The 19,901-nt window shown below is 40.3% G+C and overlaps 1 protein-coding gene across 1 annotated transcript in view; it reads left to right on the top strand.

Annotated features, from left to right (window-relative positions):
- The window catches only part of kif6 (kinesin family member 6), a 118,800-nt gene that overhangs the window by 79,612 nt on the left and 19,287 nt on the right, over positions 1-19,901 (top strand). The window contains exons 14-18 of the mRNA XM_084097666.1: positions 6,295-6,397; positions 8,707-8,762; positions 13,085-13,135; positions 15,712-15,793; positions 15,964-16,099. Coding sequence (XP_083953792.1) covers positions 6,295-6,397; positions 8,707-8,762; positions 13,085-13,135; positions 15,712-15,793; positions 15,964-16,099 — 428 coding nt within the window. The remainder of the gene's footprint in view (positions 1-6,294; positions 6,398-8,706; positions 8,763-13,084; positions 13,136-15,711; positions 15,794-15,963; positions 16,100-19,901) is intronic.

The following is a 19,901-nucleotide window of genomic DNA, read 5'->3' as shown; positions in this document are numbered from 1 at the left end:
AATAAATGCTACAAATAAAAATAAATCATAGTGCTGTCAGGCTGAAACCTCATATCTCTATATTTCATCATTTTTGTTTTATAAAATTAATGCTATTGGTCACCCTTTATGTTTGTATGTGGGTTTTATAAATATTTAACCAATAAAAAGCATTTAAAAGAGGCTGTGACTAAAAATCCATTGGCTCCTCAAACTGTCAGTCAAACCTCATAACTCCACCGCGGCTCCATTTAGAATGTGCCGCTTGCACAGTTTGGAGATCCCTGCCTGTTTGTGATGCAAGGGTAAATAAAGAACTGATGTTTGAGTATGTACAGCATTTTCTTTACTCAAGAAACACTATGTCCATAAAGGCTAGCGTTTTTTTTTTTTTTTTTTTTTTTTTTGTATTTGAAGAGTGGAGAATAGTCTTAGTCTTTGCCATTTAGTTAAAGCACATATACTGTTTAAAATATCCTGTGCATAACGCTTCATCATTTGTATCATGAGATTTCAACAACAAGAAAACTGAGCGCCCATATTGCTACAATAAACTTTATATCCTGTAAGCTGATGAAAATGTAATGCTATGCCTCAGATGCGACAGTTCCAGTGACAGAGAAAATGTATCTGTCAATTACTGGTCAAAAAACTCGTAACTCCATTTGAGCTTATTTTCATAACCATAGCTGTATAAACCACAATACCAACTTCAACGACAATGTTTAATTAAATATGAGGTTTCCGCCTGACAGCGACGAAATGTAAATTTGTTGTTTTATCATCACCAACAACATCATATCTACCTCCTAGAGCTTTGGACACTAGGTGGCGCTTTTAAGGGCAGCCGCATGAATTTTGAGCTGCTCAGAACATGCCTTTTTTTTAGCTTTTTAAACAATACTAACTTAACATAGTCTAGAAATGCACGAACGGATCACCTTATGGTGTGATTTTATTCCTAAATTGGGCATCAGGACATTTGGATGGAATTACTCTGAGGAGATATTTGATGGATTCTAGGAAAATTGCGGCCTACTCGACTACAGCTGGATGGATGAAAATTCTCCACTGCAACCTCTCAAGTAACTGTCTCTGTCTTTCCCCAAGTTAATAATGACACAACTCGGTTTTAAGAACAATTTAAATTTTCTAATAAGTTTGAAAAGATATTCATCCCCTTTGGCCCCTGAAGTTAAAACCATCTTGCAGCAAACTGGGATTCTACGACTTAGATCTCGCCCAAGGGGTAAGAAAGCTGGGAAAAATTACATTCGCACAATATGTACAATTGTTGGAAATCGTCCTTCTTTCTGTGGGACCACAGTGGATGTTAAGAGCAAGCTGACTGAGTTAAGTCTGTTTACTTCTGACTGTTGCTACCATCCTAAGAACCTAATTTACATTAAGACAAACCAACATATATCAAGGCCAATCATGCCTGGTTTTCTACTTTCCAATGTGCGCTCCTTACGCTACAAGTGCGATGAGCTGTACAGTATAGCTGTGACTAATAACTCGCAGTTATTGCTGTATCTGAGACCTGGCTAAATGCTGATATCCCAGACTCAACTGTAACTCTGCCTGGATATACAATACATCGGCGGGATCGTGAGGGCTGTGGGGGAGGAGGAGTCGCTTTGTATGTCGATGAAAACATCACTCAGATTCGACTGACTCACCTAGAAGAAGACAAACATGAAGCATTGTGGGTCTGGTTACGTCCCAGTCGTCTCCCTCGAGGGTTAAGTTGTATTATCGCTGCTGTGCTGTATTTTCCTCTGCAATCTTCAACAACAGCACAACCTGACACACTAATCACTCAGTACCTGGATTGCTGCCTTAGGAATATTGAATGCAACTACCAACAGGCCGCAATTGTCATACTCGGTGATACAAATAAGTACAAGTCTGAAACCATCTGCAGCAGACATGGTCTGAAACAAATAGTGGCTGGAGCAACAAGGAAGACCAGTCAATTAGACTCAATCTTTACTAACATTTCCTCCATGTATGAGTCACCAGAGCATTTGCCTCCTGTTGGCTCCTCTGACCATGAGACTATCCTGCTAAATGCTGGAAACTGGCCCACCAAGCCTGTCAAGCACATTTTTTGTAGAAAACGTACTTCTGAAACAAATAGGCAATTGGGCCTTCTCATGAATACTTCTGATTTTTCTCACATTCATGAGGCTACGGATCCCGAGGCTAAGGTTAGTGCCTTCACTTCCACGATCAAGTCTATCTTAGACAAAACAATTCCATTTAAGAAAGTTTCTATTACAAATAATGATAAACCTTGGTTGACCATACAAATCAAAGATCTGATAAAAGAAAGACAGCGTGCCTTTTGTTCTGGCAATAAAACATCCTACAGTAAACTAAAAACAATTATTGCCAAAAAAATTAAGAATGCAAAGAAACAATATTATAAACATGAGGTCGAGAAACTGCAAAACACCAAGCCTAAACAATGGTTTAAGTCTGTGAAGGCTTTAATGGGGATGGAAGGAGATAAGAGTGATGTGGTGTCTCAGGATCATAACATCATGCAATATGAATGTGACAACTTGGCAAAGCACTTTGCTTCTGTGTGGGATTATGCGAGTCATATTTCTCCGTCTGAGGAAGAGGTTGCCGGCAAGTTATCCAGTTGTAGTATACCTCTTTTGAGTATTGGACAAGTTAAGGTCAGACTCCGCAAAGTGAAGGCAGCAAAGGCGGCTGGTCCTGATGACATTCCTCCTTGGATATTAAAGACCTTTCACGAGGAACTGGCACCGGTGCTATGTGATATTTTTAACACGTGCATGCAAAATAATATTTTCCCAAAACAATGGAAGGAGGCTGTGGTCAAGGCTGTTCCCAAAAAAACAAAGCCTAGTTTTCCAGTGGACTATCGGCAGATTTCATTACTCAGCTGTGTTGGAAAAGTGTATGAAGGAATCCTCAGAGATGCCATTCTGGAGGATACAGTTGCTAAAATTCAACCACCACAACATGGCTTCATGGCGAACAGATCAACTGATACTGCTCTGATTCAGATTTTGCAATCCTGGCATGACGCACTTAACACCAATCCTAAATTGGACATCCATGCTGTTTTTGTTGATTTTACTCGAGCTTTTGACACAATTGATCATTGTCAACTGCTCTATGCTTTAGCTGACATGAATGTCAGACGACTGCTCTGGCTCAGTGTAAGGAGCTATCTGAGTAACAGAGAGCAAAAGGTGAAGTGGGGCTCCTGTGTGTCTAACTCCTATCCAATTACAGCTGGTGTTCCTCAGGGGGGTCTTCTATCCCCTCTGCTTTTTGTCATCGCCATAAACAGCTTGGATTCCTTTCTGCCTCCTTCAGTAATTCCGGCAAAATATGCTGATGATTTAACAATTACTGAATTTTTAATGGGATCCCTACCAGGATTAACTCAGAAGGCCTTGGATTCAGTGGCGGATTGGGGACAGGAATTTTCATTGGCAATGAACAGAGGTAAGACAGTGGACATGGTCATTAGCGCCAGGAAAGATGAAAACATTCCCTGCCCTTCCTCTCCCGTAATATCAGGACATGCAATTGGCAGAGTTTCCACCTTTAAACTGCTTGGAGTCCAAATTTCTTCTGATCTGTCGTGGGATGCCCACATTAAGTACATGATTTCGAAGGTGCGTCCTAGAATACACTATCTCTGTGTTTCTAAAAATGCGGGTCTCCCTTGTGATGTTTTAATGAAAGTATATCTAACATTTATACGGCCAGTCCTTGAGTACGCTAGCCCAGTATGGGGTGGACTACCTAAAGGTCTCTCTGATGAGCTAGAGAGGGTCCAAAAACGTTGCTGTCGGATAATAGGTGTTCCAACTTCTACTGTCCCATCACTGAGTGAGAGGCGCGACGAGGCCACTATACGTACTTTTACAAAACTACTCAAGGACAGTTCATCACCACTGCATTGTTTCCTGTCTGTGGCTCCAAGACCTACTTACCTACTACGGCAGCATAGGGAGTTTGTTGTGCCCAGGAGTAAATCAAAAAGACATGAACTTTCTTTTATTCCACGTGCTCTTAAACTGTTTGTTTGTTTTTTGTATGATGCCTGATGTATTCCAGGTTTTTTCCATCTGTTTTACTCTACCTGGTTGGTTTATTTATTATTATTTTTTTTTATTTCAATTAGGTATATAAGGTTGTTCTGAGTATGTGTTCTGTTTGATACATTTCAGGGTTTTGTCCTTCAACTAACTAACTAACCTATATGACCTTATTGTGTTCCTACCTGACTTAAGCTCAAGTTTCACATTAAATGTGAGCACTACTTATAATATAAAATCTAGTTTTACAGTTTTTCTCGATTGCTTAAACACATTTCTTGAAACTATGCCTCGTATTCTCAAAACTATAAACACAAATCCATAACGTCTCACCCAATTCCCCAAACATCCTATTTTCAGGTCAAAATGAAGCTCTACACTCAAAACCATTCACTCTTGCTGAAAAACCAAACTTTGCCCTCAGACAGGACACACAAGCCCTCAAAATCACACACACTACAACATAGTCTAAGACACTGGTGCAATAAATTCAAAACAACATTTCCAAAAAGTTATGTTTCTTGTGGTTCCCCCCTCACAAACCTTTTCACATGATGAACACAAAAGACACAACCAGTGGATACATTGGCACATTTTTATTCATACACAGAAAACACACACACAAAAATATATATTTTTTCCTGTTTTACACTTTTTTTTTTTTTTTTTACTCTCTCCTCTAATTTTTTTTTATATTTACTTACAGTAAGATGTGTGTGACCAACATATGACAGTAAAAGAGCACACACAAACCATATTCTAATATGGAATTCGAATTGTATTGGAATGGTAAAGAGTGTTGGGACGTGACAGGAGGGTCTCCACTCAAGGATACAATATGATGGATACGTCTAAGAATGTTCCACATATGGCTGAAATACCATCATTTGCCTAGAAAGATAACATTCTGAGAGTCAAGACTATAAAGGAGAAAGGATGCCCTCCCTTCACTGTCACTGCAGCCACACTGTGTGACTGTACGACTGCTGGCCTTTTCTTGCAAGAAAATAAACCTCATCAAAGACTATTGGAAATGTTTTTCTCTTATTCAGTGATAGAATTTTGTTTGCCACCACACCTCCCTGAAGGTTCTCGAGGCGACGGTAAAGCGACTCAAATTTGGCCTTACTCGTAGCCGAGCCTCCCTCATAGTCACACCATTGACAAAGACATGGGCAACTAGAGTGGCTTGAATTTCATCTGAGACTGCTTGTCTTCTTGTCCTTGCCCTTCCTCCTCATTCTTATCCCACTTCCTTCATGTCTTTCTGGATCCATTGTTCAAAAATGCAATAAACTGATTTGGGCCCTTTTATATATCTATTGAAGGTTCTGATTGATGTGTGTTAAATTTTGACTCTTAGTGTTTCCACCTGGATAATTGTGTGCTAACTGAGCTGAAACTGAGCTGAAGCTGTGCTGACTTGAGTGAATAATTTTGAATGCTAGTGCTTTCTAAATGACAACATGGTCTAAGCAATGAGAAATGAAGGGATTTGTGTGTAGAGTTTTGCAGTGACAGTTCAACAAATCTGACTCAAGTGTCAAAACAGGGAATAGTGTTTATAGTTTAGTGAAATGGGTGTGCTTTTTGATAAATGGCGTTATGGTTTTGAAATTTTAGTTCAAAAGCCTGGTTATAGTGTTTAAGCAATCGAGAAAAACTGTAATATGCCATTTGAAGCAATGCATGTTTGTGCAATTTTTTATATATTTTATAGAGTGGTGTGCTGTGGGATTTTTTACTTATCAAAACTGCTTTCAAAAAAAAAAAAAGGTTGGGAAACACTGATATGCTACAAGAGCGATATGCTACATGGTCTCCCAGGGTAAGGATGCTAGGGCTTGGCTTGGGGTAGTGTTTTTTTTTCTTATCTTGTGTTTGGTTTAGGAAAGTGTCTCAATCACAAAGTGCAGAAGTTTTTATTTGAAATAAAAAAAAATCTAAAGTGATACATAAACTATCCTGAGGGCAGAAAAACACAGTCCAGACATGCAACGACAGTGCTGGATTTTGCAGGGTAAACAGTACCATCTACACAGCAAACCAACCACACCAATCTGGCACACAAGGAGAATAAATGGGGAATTAAATTTTGAGGGTAACATTTTATTATATATAATGATATGTTCACATGACCTTATTAGAGACCATATTTGCATGATCTTGGTAGATAACAGTCTCATAACTTTAACTAACTACTGTATGCACTCTTCTCTTTCAGTGCCGGAATTATCTGTTGGTAAGCAGGCAGCATTTGAAGTCTTTCTGAGGGACCATGAAGACCGTTTAACAATTGAAGATAACAGGGCTGTCCTGCAACAAAGGTCTGTGTGTGCTACAGTGTCAGGATCCTACCCTGACTGTCTTGTTATCTGAATTTTGCTTGTGTTTAGTGTGTCTGAGTTTGTTTTGTGCCTGAGAATATGTATCTTTATTTTTGTCTGCCATGTGCACTTTTGTCAGTGTCTTGTCTTGGTCATGCCTCCTTGTTATCTTTTTATTAGTTGATTTACTCTACCTGCTCTTCCCCGTTACCCTCCTAGAGTCCTATTTCCTTCCTTATTTATTTTCCCTGTTTGCTTTTTCTTGTGCAAGATTGTTGTGGTGGTTTTCCCCTTTTAAGTGCCTGCCTGTTCCTGTCAGTCTTACCTGTTCCAGTGTGGTACTCCAGCTTAGCCAGTTTCCCAGTGCCTGTTCTGGACTGTTTATTTTTTCCACATTGCAAATCTGTGTTTGAGTCTACGCCGTCCTTAACCCCTCACATGACAGAGCAATCTGTCAACAAGAGGACTCAGAAAAAGGACTCCGCAGAGCTACTATAGGCGTCTTCCTATTCCCGTCTTCCAGCCACCGCTCGCCAAGCAGTGGAGCGTTTCAGTAAGCTCTTTTCTCTCCAGCTGAGGGGGCCACCGTTAAGCACATATTTTGGCGACAAGGATACAGCTGGTAAAAGCGTGAGAGTTGTATGATAGAGTGATGGAAGAGAAAATAGGCCGGCTAAGTGAAATATTGCAACTGTTGGAATAGTAGCGGCGTTTGATGAGAAAACACAGTCATGGGAAGAATACTGTGATATTTTGGATAATTCCTTTTAAAGCAAATAGCATTGACAATGCTGTGAAGCAAAGAGCTATTCTCAGTTGGAGGATTTGTTAAAGAACCATTTCTACCCAAAGCTGAGCAAGATAGTTCATCGTTTCAAGTTTGACTCGTGCTCAAGGAGGCCTGATGAGACAATAACTAACTTTGTGGCTGAGCGACGCAAACTCATACTGGATTGTAATTATGGTGATATACTGCAGCAGATGATGAGAGACAGACTTGTATGTGAAGTTAATTTGTATGAACGAATCCAAAGAAGATTATTATCGGAACAAATTCTGACCTTTGATAATGCGCTGAAAATAGCATTCTCTTTGGAGGCAGCGGATTAAAATGCACAGAACCTGCGGAGTAATAGCATGGCAGCAGCATGTCACCAGCTGTGCAGCAAAGCAGACAGCAGAGTCAGCTGTGAAGAAGGGATGCAAGCCAGTGCAGCATTTAAGTCCTGTTATACATGCAAGAAAATAAATCACTCCTGATTGTAGATTCAAAACAGAGAAATAGATGAAAGAGCCCTGGATGACGTCATTGCATAAAAAGTGGCAGAAAGTGACAGCGGTAATTCTTTTGATACATTCACACTGGGTTGAATGCAACCCATGAACATGCAAATTGACAGGCACAAAATTAAGCTAGAAATAGATGCTGGGTGTAGTCTTATAGTTTTAAATGAGGATACATTCAAGAAATTTAGGAAAAAGTGGGAAAAAACTCAAAACTAAGACAGACTGGAATGAAACTGGAAACTTATACGGGACAACAGATCGAAGTGAGAGGCACTTGCCAGGTTGAGTACCAAAAGTACTGTGGAGTACCAAGAGTGAAAGAAAACACTCCCTATTGTTGTAGTGACTGGCAATGGTTCAAACTTGCTGGTTAGCAGAATTAAAATTATCTTGGGACCAGATTAAGCATGACAGACAAGTACTGCAGATTCAAACAGAAGATTTTTTTTTGTGGAGGGTACTGATTAAATACAGGGGACATTGGGGACATGTCCAAGTCTGGTGGTCCACTCTCCCTTTCACGACAGAGTAGGCTGTCCCTGTCAGTCCTGTCATGGCTGAGGAGGCCGTCCCAGACAGTCTTGCCATGGATCCTTCATTACACTCGTATTCCTATCTCTATTTATTCTGCCTGTGTGCTCTGTTTTGTGCCAGATTGCTGTGGATGTTTACCCTGTCTAGGTGGCCATGTCCTTTCGTGTCTGTTCATGCCTGCCGTTTCTGTGTCCTGTGTCCCAGTCCTTCTGCAACCTGCCCTGGACTGTATTAGATCTCCTTCAACCTTTGCTGCAGAATATGCACCATGCCTAATCAGCTCAACTGGAATCCTTGATCAGTGTTCATTGATGTTCTAGATACATAAAAGGATTTTCAAATGCAACATTGGTCTTTCTGAAAAATCAATAGGGCACTTTTTGACAATTTGTCAATCGATCAGTATTTAATGATGTTCTCCTTGATCAGTATTCATTGATGGTTTGCATACATACAAGGATATTCACATTGGCCATTTCATTTTGCAGGTTTGTTGAAGCTAAGACACTTGGTGAGCAAGTTAACCAGATCAGGATCAGAGTCAGTAAGTAAACTCTACACCTTTTTTAGCCAGATTTGGACACTTGTCATTTAGCATACATTTAATCCAGTTTAATTTATAGGTGGGATGCAAGGGGGAAAAACTAATATATATATATATATATATATATATATATATATATATATATATATATATATATATATATATATATATATATATATATATATATATATATATATATATATATATATAATTTTTTTTTTTTTTCAATAACATTTCAACAAACAATATATTTCAATAAAATTTCAAGATCCAGGTTTAATATTTTAATATTAATATTTAATATTTTAATATTTATTAGTACTTATAAAACCACATATATGCCTTATTCTGCATGACCATATTCTGCATCCCTTAAAGGGTTAGTTCACCCAAAAATGAAAATTACCCCATGGTTTACTTACCCTCAAGCCATCCTAGGTGTATATGACATTCTTCTTTCAGACAAATACAATCAGAGTTATATTAAAAAATGTCCTGGCTCTTCCAAGCTTTATAATGGCAGTGAATGGCCGGTTTCTGGTAAAAGTCCATAAAAGTGCATCCGTCCATGATAAAAGTGCTCCACACGGCTCTGGGGGGTTAATAAAGGCCTTCTGAAGTGAAGCGATGCGTTCGATGTAAGAAAAATATCCATATTTAAAACTTTATCGACTAAGGGTGCTTTCACATCTTTAGTTCGGTTCATTTGGTCCGGACAAAGGGCGAAAAATTATACTTTGTAGCATTTTTCAGGCGTTTTGGTTCCTTTTCACACCACACTGATCGCTCTGGTCCGAATCAGTTTATGAGTTGATAAAACGAACCAAAATGCAATCACATGACAACATCCATATCCATATTCCATAACTGCACTTCGTTTGGTCAGAATTAACGTGCGGGAAATTCCAACAGAATTTGCGGAAGTAAACAAAGAGGTGGAAAATCCGGCAGACAACACGCCGCTGTTTACTATGGAGAGACGACTGCGTGGGCTGATTGTATCCCTGGTCATACTTTATTATATAGTTTGTCTACACCACTTTAGACAAACAATAATATTTGAGAATGAAGCGAGGATGTGGAAAACTGTCAACAAACATTTCTCCTCATCCTATAATGCACAGCGCAGCTGACTACGGCAACTGGTTTAGTCCAAAAATGGAGTCTTCGAGGAGGTCTCGGTACGCTTGTTTTGTCCGCTTTTGGTGCGCACCCGACTGCGATTGCCGCATTCACACCTGCCCAAACGAACCGCACCAATGGGGAAAACGAACTCTATTGCAATTCAACCAAACTAAATGAGGCAGGTGTGAAATCACCCTAAAATAACTACCTTCCGGCAGGCGGCCTATGCAAGTCGACTTACGCCAAAAGAGTAACACTTGACGATGTATGAAAGCAGAAAATCTCAAATCTCAAATGGAGATCGCTAAACTGCAGGTTAGTTGTTTGTCAGTGTTTTCAGATCATCAGCGCTTCTTCAGTAGTGTAGAGAGAGCGTGTGCGCATGCCGCATGGTTGCCAGATTGCAAAGATTAAGTAAAACACCGGGTAGAATATGTGTTCTTTTAAAGGGATGGTTCAGAGTAATTTCAACCTAGGGTCCTTTGCACCATGACCTTGAGCCAAACACCCCCCCAGAAGCTTTTTTTCCCTCGGTGGAACATTATTACAGTTAGAGCTTATTTAGAGATAGCTAAATGGCTTAGTGCAGGCGCTAATGGATCCAAGGTTGTATCTTGTAAATTCGACTTGAGTCAAATCTTCTGACACTGCCAGAATTTCGTCGTAGGTAAAATTTTATCACAAACTAACAATTAAAGACTTCAGATTTTAGCCTAGGATCAGAGGAATCTTTTAGGATTTGCTAAATTTGTCTCAGACGGCCAAATCGCACAGTGTGCATCTGGCTTAAAAAAAAAAAAGGTCATCAACGAACATTTTTTGTTAAGTATACGAAATTAACACTACTTTCTATTGAATAGATGGTTAGCTTCTTTGGTGTAGAACGGAGGTGCGCTCACTCAGTTGGTTAGTAAGACTGCCACACAAGTCTTTCTTTTGCTCTGGGACATATTTTTCAAATCGCATCCACATCGCAGCCTTTTGCAGTTAGCTAATCGCAACATTTCAAATCGTGATTGCGATTCGATTTTGATTAATCGTTCAGCCCTAATTAACAGTGCTTTATTTTTTCAGCTACAGTAGGTCTATTTAACAGTAGCATTCAAAAAAGAAATGAAGTCTTCACTCTATAAATTAACTATAGACTAATTCTTAATAAATAGATTAAATGTATTCAGTCAAGCATTGGGTGATTGTCTATTTTCTTTTGTTGTTCAATTAAAGGGGTCATCAGATGCAAAATTCACTTCTATATGGTGTTTACATATAAATGTGTCTTTGCAGTGTGTGGACAAAACAACCATACAATGAAAAAAAATCCATTCACTTAAAAAAGCCTAAACACTCAATCAAGCCGTTTGGATTTTCTGAGCATTATGATGTCATATTGCTCATGCTCTGCCCACGACCACTGATGGTGTCACAAGGCTTGTTTGAGATGCGCCTTGCCTCGCCTGAAATGTATGCGAGAGTAGGCGGTGAGAGGAGGAGTGAAAAAAGCGCAGGCTAGACGGACAGTTCTCTCTTCTCGTAGTGGATCAGACATCTGCGAGATCAAAGATGGATATCGCGGGATTCACGCTCGTGCACAGTGTTGCTAATAAACTGGATGCAATTCAAGTTCTGTTGCTTTTATATGAAAATAAATAAAATGAACAAGACACCCAAAGTAGCCTACTTGTTATTTAATTCCATTCCAAATACATGTTTATCAATCATTTTTTCTTTAATACACACATATGTGTTTTTATTTTTTTTATTTTTTTTAATAAAAATTACATTGCATAACCCATAGAGATCGCACTGTCAGATAGTTTGGGAATATTCACACATAACATATACACATAAAACATGATATCAGAGTTTTAAAATCAAACATTTTAAAAGAGAACAATACATCACAGTTGTTTAAACCAATGAGCATTAAGCTGTGTCGTCAGCAAGTCGTTTCCCATCGTGCTTTTGATCAGCGCAGTCAGTGGAGAGCAACTGCGCTCGACTGCATAATCCGACACGTCCGCCTTGCGCTTGCGAGAGATTTTTGACATACGTCAGCATGACATCAGAGCAAGGCGGACCGCACTTGGACACATTTCTAACCGGCATGCATCTCGCGCTGATCACCGGTGATCGGTTCTGTGCAGATTTTGCTCATCTCAAACAAGCCTACGGAGTCACCAGATCAGCACGCTCCGCCCACTTGTTCATTCTCCCCGGCATTCTGATTCACTGCACCTGCACTTCATCATCAATGCACACTATATAAAGACACTTCCCCTTCACTTCATTGTCTGGTCCTTACCTGAACGTATAGACTCCTCTACTCACCTGAAGATTCCTTACCTGAACTTCGTCCTCGTACCTTTATTCCCGTCATCCGTCTTCTGTCTCCAGTCACCAGCTTGACGCATCCAGTCCCGCCTCTGCAAACAGAAATCTATATTATCATCCAGCTAAGTTCATCATCCTGTTCTAATTCTCCATTGCATACTCTCATCTGCTGTTCCACTCCGTGCCTGTTCAATAAACATCAGTTTCAACTATTTACCTGTCTGCTTCTCTCTGTACTGTGACAGACGGACTGTCCCGTATTAGCATATTTCCGTCCTCAGCCATTTGAATACTGTCTGCCAAGGCAGCACTTTACGTGTCTTGTGTCGACATGTGGGGTGAGCAGTTGCTCATTATCATTTAAAAAGATATGCACCGAAACGGATCGCTGTGAACAGAGCTGTTTTTGAGGAGGTAAAAAGGGTGTTGTTTTACACAGCCACTGAGGAATTTTAACCAAAGTATGTAACAAACTTTACATGAACACCCTAAAGAATCATACCAACTTGTGGAAAATGGGCATCCGAGGACCCCTTTAACATTAATCACACAGAATATTAGGCTGCCGGTTCGGCCCTTTAAGACCTGCAAGGACCCAATACTTTGGAACACATCAGATTTCTTTTTACAAACAGTTTAAGTTCACTAATGTGGACTGTGGAATGAAGTGAGGCACGTGTCAGAGAGAGGGTTGTACTGCCCGAATATGCGTTGCCTCTATCAATGTCTGCTGACTAGAAAGGGAAGCATAATGCACATGTACTGGTGCATGATGACCTGTCAAAGGATATCACTTGTTTCATAATAACTTTAAATTGAAGAGATCAACAGTGCATATAATTTTCACATATTTCCCTCACTTTCAGATGAGCTGAAGACCCAGCTGAAAATTAGACGAAAGCAAATGGCAGCCCAAGGTTGGTGACTTTCAAAATACTTAAGTCCTCTAGTCATTCAGTATTACATTCTCGTATTACCACATCCTCATCCTTTTCAGTCAAAGATGGGTCAGTTTGTGCAATGGGTCTGGCAGTAGTTTGAGCTTTGAATTAGTTAATAATAATAATAATAATAATAATAATAAAAATAAACAAACTTTGAACTCTGCTGTTTCTGAACTCTGCAAAAAATATATAGTGAAAAGGCTAAATACGCATATTTATTGATAACACTAGGACCCACACAACCTATTGCTAGGACCCACACAACCACCACCAAATTTGTATGTACCTACAGGCCAATTTTCCCATAAACAATAGAGGTGTCATTCTTGTAAAGAAATGTTTTCAAAAGAAACATTGTACAATTTAGGGATACACTAAAATACCACATCATACACATTTCGTACTACTTGATGTCAATTTAAATGTTTTTAACCTTGTATGATATGATACACGAATGATTGTATAAAATTCATGAATGAAATAATGCCGTTGTGCATCTTTCAGATATCAGAGCTTTGACAAGAGTGATATGAACTAAGATAGACTACATTATACACATTTTCTACAACTTGAAATGTTTATTTAAATATTTATGGAAGAAAATTAATGACAAATGTTTTTGAAACAAAAGCTTGTTGAATTGCACTACTTGAAAAAATATGCATTGCATTAACCGTGCTTGCCGTATTTTTAGGGCTTGCATTTTTATGGGCTAAAATTCAACATGGTTGTATATTTAAGCTGTGATTTCAATTTAAAACATTTCACACATTTTTATTATTAAAAATTCAATAATCCATATTCACCTTTCAGATTTCACTTCCAAAATATTAATTATGTTTAAAAATACAACCTATAATATTCGACAGGCAATTTTCAATCAATTTTATTTTCGCTTTACAAATTCGCTTCCACAAATTAAGTGGTTCAAATTCTACAGAAAATTCAATGTTAGTCGACCTCACCAGCAGGTGGTACAAGCGTATTACTGAGTCCAGAGCAACGGGTAGAGAAAGTAATTTACATATTAAAACGGATTTGCAGAAATGGAGAAAGCAGCAAGTTTATGTGATGATTATCAGGGACAATATATATGCGAAAAAGATGATAAAGACAAATGTTTATGTTTAATGCAGTGTCTTCACGGTTACTTTCCCTGTGTAGCCTACATGTAAGCAGCTTTCTCTACCGTGAACGAGATTATAATGTTATTTCCCGATGCTGATGTACAGATAAAACGTTAAATCAGAGGTAGACATACATTTCTCCAACAATATTTGGCCAACAAATAAAACACCAGTGTTTCGCTACTTACCTGTGTTGTCTCCTTCTTTAATATCTAAAATATACAGCAAATTGAGGTTCTGTCTCTACTCTGTGTTAGTCAATCATGTAAATACTAATTTGTCTTTTGTTTCATGCAAGTACATTATGGAATAATTCTCATTTGACTCTATGGATAACAATTTTATATTCTGCTTTGGTGTGTTGTGTGAAACAGGGGTGTTACACTCCCATCTCGTGATAATACCCTAGCGCCACCATGCAGAGGATTCTCTCTCTCACAAATATTGGTTTTCTATCTGCCAATCACCGACTATTTAAGCACGGAGTGTCTGGTGCTCAGTGTGAAGGGTTTTTTTTGCCATTGGTAACAACTCTGAGCGGTTTTCCCCTGTGTGTATGATCTTGCTTGTCTACCCTTCTGCATTATTGCCTCATAGTTTCTTTGGACTGATTATCTGTTTTGACCCTGCCTGTTCAACCAGATGTGAATGTACTCTCTGGGACTGATTATCTGTGTTTGACCCTGCCTGATTTACTATGCTATGGTGACTTCCACACTGTTATTGCCATTTACCATTGTGTGTTTAATAAAAGTTCTGCAAATGAATAGGAACATGCATTTGTCTGGCGTCCTGCAACCAGAATCCGACCAAACAATTAGATATTGGATTTCGCCGATAACAATAATTAGTAAAATCTTGGTGATAACCATTTTATCATTTGATAGTTTCTAAAACGAATAAACTAAATGAAAATTAGTGCAGAAAATTATTATAAAATTAACAATAATGTCTTAACAATGGTAATGTTTTGATGCTGTTACTGTATATTTTAGAACCAAAGATTTCCAACTGAACCCTCTGGTGCTTACCACGGAATAACATGATGAACTCAACAATAAATGATGGGTACCTACTGGAGTCGGTTTTTCCAGATAACTGTTAGTTACTTAAAGAAACTATTGGTCCCAATAAATCAGTAAAGCCAATATCAGTTAGCCTCTACAAACAACAAACCCAATAAGTACATACCTTTTTAATATTTGTTACTGTGAATATTTAGCACAACATAATTTCTGGAGGACCCAGCCATGCTTTCCATATGAATTCTTGAGTATTTTGAGTACTGGAAAATTTGTCAAACTTGTTGTTGTCAAGCAGCTGTTGTGACAGTGTGTTTAAAGTGTGTTTGTGACAGTGTTTCTTTAAATAGTTCTGGATTATGTCACTTCTTATTGTATACCTTTATTCTCTTCTCTTTAGTCTTAACAGGAAACCAAACAGAATCAGAGTCAGACTCTGTTGAGGAGAGAATCCTTAACCAGATAGAGGAGCAGAAGAAAAAGTGTGTCTCATTTTATTACTGAATTATCTGTAATTCACTCTGCAAACCTTATTTGATCTTATAATCTACAAGTAACAGTTTAAAAAGTGTTTTATTTATTTTTTTGAGTGTTATGATCTTTATGAAATATGTATTTTATGCATTACTCACATAGATTGTTTTCTTTATAGTTACAAGATCACATCTGGATGTTTAAAAGGGTTGAGGACAGAGATTGAACATCTACAGCTGTTGCGTGAAAAGTCGAAAGTGAAACTCCAAAGGGACTTCGAGAATTGGTGGATCCAGGAGGGTGCTAGACTACAGGTTTTATTGTTCACAGTGTATAGCAGCATGCTCTGTTACTCCTTGATCTTTTGCTAGTTAGTAACTTTACAGTTCAGTCCAGATTTCTCTGAAATGCAATGATTAACAATATGTCACTAGCTCAATTTCTGTGTGATTACATGTGACAGTTTATGGTCATTCTTCACTTTGACTGTCATGTGGTCTAAGCTGTACAGCCCTTGACTAGTGTGAATGTGCTTTGTCTCTCTGTCAAGTCTATGATCCAAGCCATTCGTGAACTTGCTAATTAGTATTATTAACACTATAAATTCCCTTGTTTGAGGTGTACCATAAAGCTTACATGATTATAAAATTGCGGTAGCGTCTGCTTTGTTGTTACAAAAAACAACTTTCAGGATTTACTTAAGACACAGTGAAAAATTAGCGCTGAAAAAGTGTGGACACAGTTATTTTTGCATATGCATATAGGAGTGTCCCTTTCAGACTTAAAATTTATGAGAGAAGAGTATTTAAATTAATCATGCAATGTGATTTACTAAGGTTTGCGCTAGTCAATTTACTTGTATTTGCTCCATTATTTACTACCCAAAAAAAAGCATGTCTTAAACCAGACGCTAATTTGTGCTGCTCTTGGTAGATTGCGTTGGTCATTATGGAAATGATCCGGCTGCATCTGTGTTCTTTAATTTGTGCGTCATTAGTAAACGCACAGATTGTTTGGACTCCCACGGGGATTCAGGGACCCGGATCAATGGTCCCATCTCCATCACTGGACACCGGTCCTGGAAATGACCCGAGTCCCCACATCTCCAGCTGGCCAGCCCATACCTTCCTGCCTCCCTGGCGGCAGAAAGTTGACGATGTTGTTCAGGGGAGCGGCCGACTCGTTGAAGGATGGCCCGTTTGAGATCGTCATAGGCCAAGGAGGTTCTCTACAGGTAGCTGTTGCGCCTCTACCTGTGCCTCTCCGGACAGCAACGGAATCAGGTGCACCGGCCAGTATCCGACCACTTACATGCCTCTGCTGTCTTCTCAGAGAGGTCCACAAATGCCTCCAAGTCGTCTTGTCGACCCATCTTCACCAGCAGCATGTGTGTGATGGTGGGGGCTGCGTCCTGGGCGACCTCCCAGCCAAGCAAGCTCCGAATGACCCGCCGAGCTTCTTCCTGCATTTAGACCAGCATGCGGGAGCGATCTTCCTGCTCGATCCTGAGGTCCATCAGCGCCAGTTGAGTCTGGTGAAGACCGGCGATTGACTTGACAAGCTCCGCAATTGGCGTTGGTTGATCTGGCTGCATGGTGGCATGCTGAATTCTTTGTCATGGGTTTTGGGCACTAGTGTAAACAGTTCCAAAAAGGTGTAAAGGAAACAGGTCAATTTAGCTCTATTATTAATTAATTTATAGGGAATTTTGAAAGAATCACTTTTTTTACGCCCGAGCAAATGACTCGTCCAGCGTTCATTTGGACGGGCTGTAACTATCTACTATAAATATCCAAACTATAGTGAAAACACTATTTTAAGGCAAGGTAACTTAGATCAGCAGTTTAAGACATTAAATTCATAAGCACATAACACAAGAACACTTCTCTTTAAAATACAAACAAAACACATAAAACTAATGTCTAACACAAACACGCGCACACACACACATTCATACGAGTTGCAGAAAGAAAGAAAGTGAGGAAAGAATGAGTTTTAAGGTTGAGATGATGAAATCCATAGTTTCTAGCAATATATGCACTTATAAGACATGACCTGAACGAACCATCAATTTAACCCTTCTATCGTTTCTTAGGTGGGTTATTAAATGTTATATTAAAGCACCAGTTCATTAAGAGGCTACTTGCGTTTGTCTTTGTTCCTTTGGGGAATCCGTTGTCTGCGCAAAAAGGTGTTTTCCCGGGTTTGTTGATTGGCTGGCAGTCTCGTCGTTTTTTTATTTTATTTTTTTATTAAGAATTTAAAAAAGTATAATATAATAAATATAAAATGTAAAAAATAGATCGTAAACTAATGAAGACGGAGAATGTGAGTGAGCGCTGTGTGGTCAGGCGCTGCCGTTCTTTTCTCAGGCACTGAGAACAAAATAAAAGTCTGGATTGCCATCAAAATAAAACGTCTCTGCTACTAATGTAACCCTCGTTCCCTGAAGCAGGGAACGGGAGATGTTACGTCGACGCGACAACGTAATTGGGATCACTTCAGGGAGCCCTATCATCTTCAAGTGTCTAAAGAACGAGCCAATGGCATGTGTGAATCGCGCCCCGCCCCGCAGCTCGGGTATAAACAGGAAGCGGGTGCACGCACTCGTTGTTTTTCGCTGAGGAGCCGAGGTCGTGACGTGATGGTCAGCAACAGTGGCGACGAGACGTAACATCTCCCGTTCCCTCCTTCAAGGAACGAGGGATACATTAGTAACCGAGAAGTTCCCTATCAGTCGCTTACATTCGACGTTACGTCAGAAGGCTGTGAGATGCCGGGCGAACTGAATCGCATAGCCGAGTCTGATGGTACGGATGAGCCAGCGAGACGAGCTGGGAAGCGCTATGTACCTGCTGTGGGGCAGCGTGGCGGAATGCAGGGACCCGACTCGGACGGCATAGGCCTCTTGAGTGCGTCCAGAACACAGCCACTGCTGCTCGCTGGCGATGAAAGAGGGGCTTGAGGGTGACAAGGCATAGCATCGTCAACCGCCAAGTGCGCCCTCTTGGGACCCAGAGGTTTCAGAAACTGCTCTTTTATTGAAATTGAAACAGTGGCGGAACAAAAAGAAAAGGAAACAAAAGATTCTCCACCTGCCCTCCACTGAGGGAAGGAGTGGCGCGTTCACCATCTCCTGAAGAGCAGTCTGATCCACCGCTGGGTCGCACGTCTCAGGGTATTTGCACCTATGCTTGCCTCCTGGTTTGGCAGTGGCCTGGACGGGCGTGGGCGACTTCCTGTGGCTTGTTCCACGCTGAGGCCTGGGTGATGGCTTCTGCGGTGGCTTAGCGGGAGGGGAGGACACAGCAGGAAGTCGACCTAGGTGACGAGCAGACGGAGGATCTGCGGCCGGCAGACGGGTGGAGGCAGCAGCGGAAAGAGGGGCATCCAAGAACCGATATTTATCGTTGTCCCTCATATCCACCAGGTTGAGCCAAAGGTGTCGTTCCTGGACCACCAAGGTGGACATCGCCTGACCGACGGAACGTGCGGTTTCTTTCGTCGCCCAGAGGGCGAGGTCAGTTGCCACATGGAGCTCCCGGAGGAGCTCTAGGTCAGAACCACCCTTGTGCATGTCCATGAGCGCCTGGGCCTGGTGGACCTGCAGGAGCGCCATGGCATGGAGGGCGGAAGCAGCCTGTCCACTGGCTCTGTAAGCCTTCGCCGTTTGCCAAAAACCAAACACATCATACCAGGTGTCAAGCACAGTGGTGGAGGGGTGATGATTTGGGCTTGTTATGCAGCCACGGGACCTGGGCACCTTGCAGTCATTGAGTCAACCAAGAACTCCTCTGTACCTCAATGTATTCTAGAGTCAAATGTGAGGCCATCTGTCCGATAGCTAAAACTTGGCTGAAATTGGGTCAACAGGACAATGATCCCAAGACAACCAGCAAATCTGAAACAGAATGGCATAAAAAGAAAAGAATCAAGGTTTTGCAATGGCACAGTCAAAATCAGGACCTTAAACGGATTGAAATGCTGTGGTGGGACATCCAACCCTAAATATGCGCTTGTATAGATGCCTATTATTGTACTGAGTGATTTTAAGAACTTAAAACTGAATAAGAACCAACTGATGTGACTAAAACAGTATTCAGGCACTTCACTTCC

The sequence above is a fragment of the Abramis brama genome (assembly GCF_963993115.1).
Source record: "Abramis brama genome assembly, chromosome: 21".
NCBI classification, from domain to species: domain Eukaryota; kingdom Metazoa; phylum Chordata; class Actinopteri; order Cypriniformes; family Leuciscidae; genus Abramis; species Abramis brama.
The sequence above is the reverse complement of the archived record's forward strand: the minus strand, read 5'-3'. Positions and strand labels throughout refer to the sequence as shown.